At 36.8% G+C, this 11847-nt stretch overlaps 2 protein-coding genes across 2 annotated transcripts; both read left to right on the forward strand.

The window, feature by feature from the left end:
- Positions 1-39: 39 nt before the first annotated feature.
- Positions 40-1418, forward strand: LOC108676978 (facilitated trehalose transporter Tret1-like). The gene is made up of 3 exons (XM_018165120.2): positions 40-204; positions 576-679; positions 984-1418. The coding sequence occupies exons 1-3, from the start codon at positions 117-119 to the stop codon at positions 1152-1154; spliced, it is 363 nt and encodes a 120-aa protein (XP_018020609.2). The 5' UTR covers positions 40-116; the 3' UTR covers positions 1155-1418.
- A 1923-nt stretch (positions 1419-3341) lies between these two features.
- Positions 3342-4898, forward strand: LOC108676979 (sugar transporter ERD6-like 7; the record flags this gene model as incomplete). The annotated part of the gene is given in 3 exon segments (XM_018165121.2): positions 3342-3558; positions 3680-3876; positions 4748-4898. Coding segments are annotated over 3 exon segments (565 nt in total), but the record flags the coding sequence as incomplete, so codon positions are not given.
- Between the last annotated feature and the right edge of the window lie 6949 nt (positions 4899-11847).

Genomic DNA, 11847 nt, shown 5'->3' on the forward strand with positions numbered 1-11847 from the left:
TCCATCCTGATAGACTGTCAAGCTAAGAAAGTAGAAAATAATACTTATATTTATCGGCAGGAAGCTTGGCGCTCTACTTGTACATCCTGGAGAAGGCTGGCGAGCAGGCTGTGAAGATGGTATCCTGGTTACCGCTGCTCTGCCTCACGGTCTACGTCATGGCCTACAACATCGGCCACGCCTGCGTGCCTGATGTTCTTTTAGGTAGGCTCACTAAAGGGAAATTGTTCAGTACTTTACTTTCTAGTTAGAGAAAAATCAATTCTAAGTCAAGTTATGTGCAAATCTAAAACTAATCGAATTTTTGAAGCTTCACTATAATATATACACGCACTTTGGTATTATTCTCGAATGAATAATTTATTTTCAGTGTCATCTCATTGGGCCAATTCGTGGTGATGATTAGCCGTAGTGAAAATTCTTTGAGCTCTTGTAAAGACTTTGGTGCACACATAGACCGTTTACATTACAAGTTTTTGCATTACAAGGTCAAACTATATTTCAAAATTCTATTTATATAACTTACGATTTCCAGCTGTAAGTTTCAACCCTCATAATAACTGATATTTTTCCAGGGGAAATGTTACCACCATGGTTCAAGGAGAAGGCCGGTGCGATAACGGTGCTCAGTTCAAATACCATGCACCTGTTGATGGTCATTTTGTTCAGCCAACAAGAGGTAATATATCAGTGTGATTTAATTTGACTGATGAAAATATTTAATATTAATTAATATTGCAAATATTTAAGTAACAATATGAGCTACTTAGCCACACGGAGGAGTCTAAACGAAACGCAGACTGATTTATATATTTTATCTCCGACTAAAAGATTTGTCAGTAGCAGGTTGTGATTATAAAAATTATTATCACAGTTTAATAATGTCATTAAAACTATCTCCACGTCCAGATCATAAACTATTTATAAATGCTTGATATATTCACTATATTAATGTGACCCATTAAATGCACACTCATTTCCAGGACTCACTTCAATCATACGGCTTATTTCTAGCACTGGCTGCTCTCAACGTTGCTACAGCAATACTGATCGCTATGTTCGTCAAGGAAACAAAAGGAAAAACACTGCAGGAAATATCAGAACTTTTCGAAGAGAAGTCAAAACTTATTGAATACGGAAGTATTGAACGTTGATTCCAATTCTTCGTCTTCCTTTACTAAAGGTTTCCACGGGCAGCAATACTTGAACCTTGAAGTAACGGCTTTCAAATTTTAGTTGCTTGTTGTTTGGTTTGCTGTGGTTTACAAAGACGTGTCTTAGATCTATTCTAAAGAATAGAGTGCTATGCTGTAATTCAAGTTGACCTTTTTGAGACCACTTTAATAAATTAAGAAGTGATTACAATTTTCATTGCAATGTTAAATATTTTGCTTTAATAAAGATTTCTTCGCCTGTGACCGAGTTTCCGTTGAATATTTCCATAGAATAATTCTCCCTCCATTGTTTATCAGAATCGTTAAAAGGTTTCCGGATTAAATGTGAGTTTAGGGCCTGGTAAAGCCGCTGTTAAATCTACTGCGTTAATCCCCACACAAATCATCAAAATATATCCTGATCGAAAATTTCGAACTTAATTTGTTTGCAAATCAGTCCGGTAATTGAGTGGCCAGGAGTGACGCTTTTCTTGACCTCAGTTATTAGAAATACAATTTATTAAGTCAAATGGAGTTCATGGAAACAATTTATTCTTCATTGCTGATCTGGAAAACTTTCCAATAATTTAAATTTTTATCGTATTAGTTGAATTAATACAAAACCAGAAGCACAAAAACTTTCTGACAACTGTTTATCCGCATGCAACCAGTTGCTCGATCTTCTTCACAGTTGCTCCCTCTTTTGCTATATTAGCACAAGTAGCATTCATTCACTTACTTTGTTGATACATAAAGCTCGTATGAGTGAAATTTTTTTAATACGGCTGCCTCTCGTTTGAGCTTTGTCGATGAACCCGCGTAACACCAGGTACACGTGCGCTTTCATTTTTCTAATATAAATCACTAATTTGTTATTAGTGAATGTGCCGCTGGAATATATTGCGGGTCGGTACCCGAACAAAATTTTTGTGTGCGCATGACTCTGAAATGGGTGCCGCTTAAGACTCGGTGAGCTCGTAAATCAGCTTCTCTTTGACTGCTTCGGCTCAGGGTTTAAAGGGCAGCCTCTGGTCAGTTTGTAAGCTACGAGGCATGTTTTTTAAGTAGGGATCGTTTAGGAATTAAAAAAATGACATCGCAATAATTTCATTTTTACATCAAAGCCTGTACCTTAATCTACTTTCTACATAATTTCCGTGAATATTAAGGCACTTCTCATAACGTGGCACCAGTTTTTGAAGATCTTCCTGATAAAATTCTGCCGCCTGACTTGGAGGTGAAATTCTGCTAAAATTCTGAATTCTGCTGAAATGGAGGTGAAATTCTGCTGAAAAACGCCTGAAATTTCTCCCTGACGTCGATAACTGACTCAGTTATTGACGTCTGCGTGGGGACCTCATTGAAGTATACAAGTATAATTCAGAAAAGGGCGAGCTATTTCAAATTGTGAACTCTGTTTTTCCTCTCGCGAAGCGGTGTGAATCCACGTAACCTCTAAAGAATTACCGGTTGCAATAGAAAAAATTACTTCTATAAAAAAACTCGAAAAATGTTAAGATGTGAAGGGAAGGAGATGTGTCCGAGACGGTGTACGTATCTTAAATTTTTACCCCGCCACTGACAGTCGCGATCAAGCAGGTATAGATGAGGGTGCACAGGCGCATATGCCGCTATAAATAGGAGATTTATCATAGTCAAAAATGGAGAAATACTTTGGTCGACGCACCCCAAGATTTAGCTTGGGGCTTTGACAATAAAAAAAATGTATTCGGTTATCTGTAAGGAAACAGTCGCATTGCATCGACCCGTGCAATAGTTTTCTTTTTAATGCACCACATAAGTTAGTTCCTATGATGCCCATCATGGAAGCCATTTAATGAGCGCCTGGAGTAATGCAAAATAAGAATACTACATGCAATATCCCATAATACACTGTAGAATGATAGAGATNCTATATATGAATAGTTTTGTCAATATATAGGGACAGTTTTGTCAATATAAAGGAATAGACTTGTCAATATATAGGGATGGTTTTGTCAATATATAGAGATAGTTATGTCAATATATAGGAATAGTTTTGTCAATATATAGGGATAGTTTTGTCAATATGTAGGGATAGTTTGTCAATATATTGGAATAGTTTTGTCAATGATTAGCATGCTGTCATGAATTCAAACCTAATTTCGATAATTTTTTAGGTTTCTTGTCATTGAGGCATGTATTACAATGAGCGCAGGCTCGAGCTTCAGTGTACTGTATGCGTTGGGCGTGGTGTACTCGTACGTCCTGGGCATGTGGCTACCGTGGCAGCAACTCGCTGTGGCGTGCCTGGGTCCTTCTGTGGCGTGCACGTCGCTGTTACCCTTCTTTCCTGAGTCCCCGACTTTCCATTTACTCAAAAATAGAACAGACAAAGCAAAAGCAGCGCTTCAAAGATTCCGAGGTAATATTGTACTATAGTTTACTGAATCGCAAAAGCCAAATGGAATTTGATATCTCTGTAAGCCTCGAAGCACGCAGATAGAAAATATTACCTGAAATGCGCAACCGCTTCTCCTTTCAAGGCCGTGACGTTGACATAGAAGAAGAGTTTGGGAAGCTGCAGCAATTCGTCCAGTCAAACGCGACACAAAATCGATCGTGGTCACTTATCACACAAGCAACTGTGTACAAACCCCTGCTTATTGTCGGCTTGGCCTTCGTGGCACGAACATTTACAGGCATAACTGGCATCGAGTCCCACAGTAGCCTCTTTCTTAAGGTAATGGTTGCATCTCATCCCTCGTGAGTGTTAAGCGGTTATTTATTATCTATACTTCATTCACCTATGAATATAATTCGCAAATGTGTTGGAATTTTTATCCGAAGAAACATTTATAGAGAAATATTGTCATAGCTCTTATCGACGAATAGGGTATTTTGATTTTACCTCTCAAAATATATAATACATAATCAAAATTGATAGGCAGGGGTTTCAGTGTGATTAGATTTACAGAAAAATTAAAGCACAATCTTTTTCAAAACGAATCGTTTAACGCTGACGGTAAATAGTTATTTATTACTGGTATTTTTTTATGCATGACGTTCTATTGTTGCTTACACATGAACTGAAACTATGAGTTCACTTCTCGTGTCCATTACAGAAAAAAATATTCTGCCGCTAACCAAAGATTTACCTTGATATATTATTATCTGAATCTCATTGATATAGAACGTACTGGTAGTTGCAAGAAAAAGGATCGATCTCCGAGCACTACAAAATAATATGAGATTTATCAGCGATTAGAAACGTTTTGCTCAGGGCAGATTTGTGGAACGCCCTGCTGTACAATCGAGTTAGTGCCTGACTCTAGTAAACTGAAAGTTTCTTGTACAAACTTGCTTGCTGAGAACATTAGGCATTAACTTATATTTAAAACTTGAACTTGTGATAGGAATTTAATACCAAAAAAATAAATTTACGAACATATGTTGACATATCTGATCAATTTTGGGAATAATTCGATGGCGTAACTGCGTGTTCGAGCGTGTGTGTGTGTGAAGTGAGTACAATTAATCTTATGTCGAATAATTACTGGAACTCTAAACAAGCATTTAGCGTTACAGTGAGACGATTAATGGGAGTTCCACAGGCGGCCAAAGGAGCGCTGCCAGACCAGTTGGGGGCGACGGTGTTCGTCCTGTGCTCCACAGTCTCTTGTTTCTTCGTCAAATTTATCATGGACTCGGTCGGGAGGCGCCCCCTGCTGATCGCTTCTGCGTCCGGCGTTAGCTTATGTCTAGGTGAGAGCTGCTGGTCACCTACTATCGGCATTTTTTCCAAATTTATTGATATTTTTTATGATTTCTGCAGGAGTTTAATGATGAACTTTTCTTTTCTATACCAGCGTGCTTTCTATTCCCCCGTAAACACGGCTTATTCCTCCGGTTCGAAGAAAAATTTCGTCTTTAATTCTGCAACTCATTTTAAATATATCAATGGGAAAGCCGGAATAAGCCCGCCTGTCAATGAAGACATTTTAGAGTGACGGTGTATAAAATACTTGACATGGACCATGCGGAGGGCTAGGCACTGGTGCTACACAGATTGTATCGACCATACAATTTATTACAATTGAAATTTGATTTGAACTGTTAGATTCCGTTCATATTTGAAATATTGGCATAGAATGTGAATTTATGCCTTTATTATGTGAAATTATACCAGGAACATGGATAGAATATTTTCTAATGAAGGGTTTATGAAATCCCGTCAATAGCTATTGCGAGCAGCAGAATAATCTGCTAGTTGAACACATCTACGAAACTTAGAATCACTTTAATATAAGTAATTCATTAAAATAATTGTACTTTTATGTAAACGCACTAATCACTGGTCGTCATCTTTCAAATAACCAGATGTGGGCAGTAGCGCGCTACATGTAGCGTCCGCTACATTTTCAGTAGCGGTAGCGGCGCTACATTTAAGCAGTTGTAGCAGTAGCGGTAGCGCCCGCTACATATTTAAGTAGCGATACGAGGTTTTGCCGCTACAGCGCTACCGCTAAATTAATAGATAAGGCCTTTAGATTTAACTTAATAGTATTAATTATTATTTATTAGTAGTGTCGCCCATTTCTGCAAATAACTACATGCACTATTTTTGTGCAAGTAGAACTATACACTTTGGCGCAATCTTCTGTACAAGTTCATGTGTGTCAAAGATTCTTCATAGATAGAAGGGAAAAGCTAAAAATTCCTAAATCTGAACACACTTGTTAACTCTCATTTCGTCAACAATGGTATCGATCATTTGCAAGTAAATTCTGTATAATTAAAAATATACATCTCCTACAGAGATGATTTTTAATACATTTAAAAATTACTTTTTAAAGACAACACTTCTAAAGAATCCAGTGCCTTCAATCTTACAAATGTACAATGAATTTCTCATTTAATTTTCAATTCCTTCTGTCTCGTGACTTATGAATGTGTGGGAAAAGCTTCACGCATCGTGATCGTGTGATTAAAAACAACGAACTCCTTCACATCCTTCGCACTTGCCTAATTCTAAGAATTATTTAACTCTCGAGCTCATTCCTTCAACTGCTTTACATTCCTTGCCTTCTTACAATACTTCTCTTTAACTTCATTTCTTGTTTGTTTGTCTGTCTGTCTGTCTGTCTGCCTGCCTGTCTGTCTGTCTGCTACAAATCTTATTATCGATATTTAACACACTTCTACCTGTCCAATCGATCTGAAATTTTGCACACTCGCGTAAAGTTGGAGACAATGCATGAATCAATTTACAGAATAAATAATTTCATAAATTATAATTTTTTTCATTATTAAAAAAAAATAANAAGATTATAGTAATAAGCTCAGTAACTTTTATTATATTCTTATTTATAATATATTTGAGTCTCCTAACGTTTGCTCGTGTTCACAAGCAGAAATTGCTTATGTTCAGTTCAAGACTATAGTAATATGCTCAGTAATTTTTCATTTATTCTAGGGTATAATATATTTAAATCTCCTATCGTTTGATCGCATTAACTAGAAAATTTCGCTTGTGTTCAGTTTAAGTTTAAGATTATACTAATAAGCTCAGTAACTTTTTTATATTCTAAGGTGTAATATATTCAAGTCTCCTATCGTTTGATCGTGTTCACAAGCAGAAATTGCTGTTGTTCAGTTCAAGAGTATAATATTATGCCCGGTAATTTTTAACATATTCCAGGGAATAATATATTTAAGTCTCCTATCGTTTGATCGCGTTAACTAGAAAATCTCGCTTATGTTCAGTTTAAGATTATAGTAATAAGCTCAGTAACTTTTTTATAATCTAAGGTAGAATATATTCAAGTCTATCGTTTGATCGTGTTCACAAGCAGAAATTGCTTGTGTTCAGTTGAAGACTATAGTAATATGCCCAGTAATTTTTTATTTATTCTAGGATATAATATATTTAAGTCTCCTCTCGTTTGATCGCGTTAACTAGAAAATATCGCTTATGTTCAGTTTAAGATTATAGTAATGAGCTCAGTAACTTTTTTATAATCTAAGGTAGAATATATTCAAATCTCTATCGTTTAATCGTGTTCACAAGCACAAATTGCTTGTGTTCAGTTGAAGGCTATAGTAATATGCCCAGTAATTTTTTATTTATTCTAGGGTATAATATATTTAAGTCTCCTCTCGTTTGATCGCGTTAGCTAGAAGAAATCGTTTGTGTTCAGTTTAAGATTATAGTAATAAGCTCAGTAACTTTCTTACAAGACTGCTCTTTAACTTCACTTCTTGTTTGTCTGTCTGTCTGTCTGCTACAAATCTTATAATCGATAATTAACACACTTCTACCTGTCCAATCGATCTGAAATTTGGCACACTTGCGTAAAGTTGGAGACAATGCATGATTCAATTGACAGAATAAATAGTTTTTTAATTAAATTTTTTTTTTTCATTATTAAAAAAAAGTTAAAAATAATTTCGTATGCTACAAATCTTATAATCCATATATGACATAATTTGAACTGTCCAATTGATCTGAAATTTTGCACAATTGCAAAGTCAGAGACAATGCATGAATCAATTGACAGAATAAATAATTTTTGAAAATTTACAAAATTTAGATATCTTAAAAAATTTTGAAAAATAATTCTTCTTTTAAATATTTAAAAATAAAATTAGAAATTCATTGCACATGTGTAACATCCAAGACATTGGATCGTTCAGAAGTATTGTCTTTAAAAAGTAATTTTTAAAGCATATTATTTTATTTTGCTTTGTTTCGTAATTCTTTGGATCATATATAATTGGAAAGATGAAGGAATTTGGCCGCATTCCTTAATTGCCTGTTTCCGCAGTCTGTGCTGCTAAGTCATAAAACGCCACCTGAGCATGGCGGTTAACTGGTTAATTTACTTAAATAAAACTGCCGCTGAAGGTAATTAGCTGAATGGTAAATAATTATACATCATGGCTGCTGATGCAAAGTTTGCAAAAATTTCTCAATGCGAAATTGCAATTTCATTGGAAGGAGTTTCAAACTGAACCCCGAGCGGAGCGGATGAACCCAGTTTGACCAGACACGTGAATTTTTCGATACAAAACCCGTGGACTTATTACCTGATGTTGATTTTTTTTTATTTTTTGAGGTGAAAATTACTCGTGTTGTTGCGTTTAAAAATTCATTAAGAAAAGAAGCAAGGAATTTAAAAGCAAAGAAAACGCCAAGAAAATTCACCATATCGATATTGAAAACGTTTCGGAGTCCAGCTCCATCATCAGTTCGACTAAACTAAAAATGAATAAAATCACACAATCAAGAAGCAATAATTGCTACAGTTTAGCTTGTGTATTGTGGCTCTGTATGTGTAGACAAGATTTAAAACTTGATCTACAGATTCGAATGATGCAAATTGTAAATGTAACATTAGGAAAAGTCTTAATAAACAATTTCTCCACAATTATGCATCGGAATAAATCATTTATCGCTGTATAAAACAATTTATCCATTAGCAATTCATTCCCAGGCAAATTACGTTCATCTGATGAATATCTCTTCACCTAAAACAGTAAACCACAAAGACGAACAAAGAATTTTATTGTCGGCCGTACCCTTCGGTCATCCCTTGCCGGGATAATTTTACGACGTTTCGAATGCAACTTCATTCATAATGAAGTAGAAAAGGAAGAGTTTCGCAACGCTTGAAATTGAAATTTTGAAACGACATTTAAGGAGTCGTATCTCGATCATTCTACAGTTTATTATGGAATATCGTAATATTCTTATTCTGTATTACTCCAGGCGCTCATTAAATGGCTTCTATGATGGGCCGACGCACCCACCGACGCATCTAATACGTTTACTTAACAAAGTCAGCAAAAGCTGTTCAAACAGAAGGTCACTTGTAAATGCTGCATAAGTTTTAATGTGCATCATTTGAGCGATGCGTGCATATAGAACAGAATCACTTCACTGGCTCTGTCGGGACTGTGAGAACCTGGCTCGTGGTGCATATATTGCAAGCTTTAATAACCTATACACCAAAGCAGGAAATCGAGTTAAAGCAGCTAGCTGTATAGGTCCGCTGTGAAGGAGGTCGGAAGAGTTATTGCCGAAACTGAGAAGAGAACTACTCTGAACTAGTAAGCCCTCTTCGCCAGTACTAAGTCTAAGACTATCGACGATATTTTCGATTTGAAAATAGATCAGAGAAATATATTATCTGATGCTGGCAACGCTAATGTTCTTAATGTGTTTACGCCGTTTTTACGGAAGTGAATTTTGATTGTTTTCTGTCTTTGCCGGACAGTCTAATGGACACAAAGTTAAAAAGTTTTTCGATAAAAGAATGATTGCTTTTAGAAGAAGTGTCTAGTCGCTCGAGATCCAAGCAAGTCGGATTGACATGACGGTTTTCACCTGCCATGAAATTTCTATTGTAGTACCCACATGTACCTAGTATTCCGTACAATAGTTCTACGAGTAAGTTGCTTCGTTCTAGAACTAGTGACCATTGTTAGCATTGACTCCGCTCTTGTACGTTGAAGACCTACAACTACTGTTCTTGTAAGTATTCTGTAAATAGTTTCGTTATGTGTAAGACCTTCACATATGAATAAATTCTTATTACGTTACAGTTTTTCCTGTTTGTAGTAGTGTTATTTTGTTCCAGGATGTTGCGTTCCTGTTGAATAAAGCTCTTGATGAGTTACCTCGGCGTTCGCCTACAGCATCACCCTAGAGCAGGGGTCTCCAAACTTTTCAATGTGCGGGCCACATTATGTATTTCCCATATTTATGCGGGCCGAAGGAATAAAAAAATCATTGCCACTAATTCATATTGTCAAAGGAATAGATATAGGTACAGTCAGAGTACAGAGAAAAGAATGTTGTACAGTGATGTGCTCCCTGAAATGGGGGCAGCGAAGCCCCATTCGGCCTACTTCCCCACAATATACAGTTAAACACAACGGACTGGTTCTAATGCACAACACATACCTATACCAGTTTTAGTATCTGTACGTCATACTATCGAGAGAAGAAAACCGACTCGGGCTAAGCGCCACCAGTCAACAGGCCCTAGCTTTCAATAATTCTGCGATGCCATTCGTACAATAATTGATTATTCATTTCATCTGGCGGGCCGGATTAAATTATGTGGCGGGCCGGATGTGGCCCGCGGGCCACAAAGTTTGGAGACCCCTGCCCTAGACGATTAACAGAGTTTGCGGCTCTTCTGACTTATTTTTTTCATAGGACCCTGAACGTTGTGTCTTTGGCACCCTATTTAATCGAGCTTTGGTGGCACTTTTATCGAGAAAATGACCATATCAGTAGGAGTATCAATCGCAGTGTCAATCTTCCAAGCGTGCTGTGTAATAAGGAATTAAGGATATGAGAGTGATTGACTGATTGTTAACTTGATTATCAACCACCTCCTGTGGGGCTGACAACGGTAGCAAAAGCTAATTATCTGCCTTGAATCATTAGCGATTGTTACGTAGTGTTACGAAATGAGATTACATTAAAGAAAATCTTGNCATCGTTGGCGCTCCAAGTAAGAACGCGTTCAAGAACAGACTAGATAAAGCTATGGAGAAATATATGTTCAGACTTGAAATGCCTAGTACCATATCGAACCCGGTGGAAGTCAAGGAAATACTGTATTTCAAACTATCGACAGTTTGGAGAAGATCCGGTAGAAGGACCTGTTTTTAGATCTCCAATGGACAAGCCACGAAAAGTACAAAAATCGGCGACAGGCCGCATCAGGCCTATTCGTCAGCGCCGATTTCACTATGCTATTTTATGCTATGCTAAGTCTAATGAAGCACTTTTATTTCCTTATATATGTAGAACAACTTAAAATTTTTTATTTTGACCCGTATTGAATCAGGAATATAGAATTATACGAAAATTTTCTGTTTAAATATTCTTTAATACTGATTTATAAGTGAGTTCCCCTTTCTAAAATAGCCTTGTACTATTTTAAAGAAGAGCCTTTTGCATAATTATAAATTATCATCTATTTCAAGCCCTGACCGAACATTGATTTCAATATATTGCCACAGCCCTTGAACAATGATTAACAAATTCTATATGGCCACAGCCATTGAAGAGTTCATAAAGCTGTACATCAAAGGCCAACTGAAGAATCCCTGCTGCAACTCCTGCAAAGACGGGAAGGTGAGGGCATTTGGGTGCATAACGAGGGTATTTATATAGGTGCATAATGATCGAGGCATTTACGTGACTGGTGACGGCATTTAGGTGTATATTGGGTGCATTTAAGCGCATAATTTAGATATTTATGCGCATAGTGTGTCCATTTAGGTGCCCGGCCGGTGACGGCATTTGGTTTTATAATGAGGGCATTTAGGTTAATGGTGATGGCATTTAGGTGCATGGTGAGGGCATTTACCTGGGTAAATATTATTATGATTATTTTAGAGAGACGATCCTCTAAGGTCTAAGATGCTCAGGTAGCAATTCCCATGCTACCCACATGTAAGAAAGACCATTCTATTCTTTGGACTGCATACCGTCCTTAACCGTTCAAAATTCTTAATTAGATCATATCATTCGCATCAAGCTCTCAAGCGGTACGTCCTGCCTTGACCATAATAATATTTTTTTAGTTAATATTACCTCATTATCGTCATACTTTCGTACTTAGATTAAATGTGATGTTTCCTACAGGGCAACGTGGGCTGGTGCGAGTACGTCTGGAATGGTTGCGGACAA

The sequence above is a fragment of the Hyalella azteca genome, unplaced genomic scaffold, assembly GCF_000764305.2.
Source record: "Hyalella azteca isolate HAZT.00-mixed unplaced genomic scaffold, Hazt_2.0.2 contig11951, whole genome shotgun sequence".
Classification (NCBI taxonomy): Eukaryota; Metazoa; Arthropoda; class Malacostraca; order Amphipoda; family Hyalellidae; genus Hyalella; species Hyalella azteca.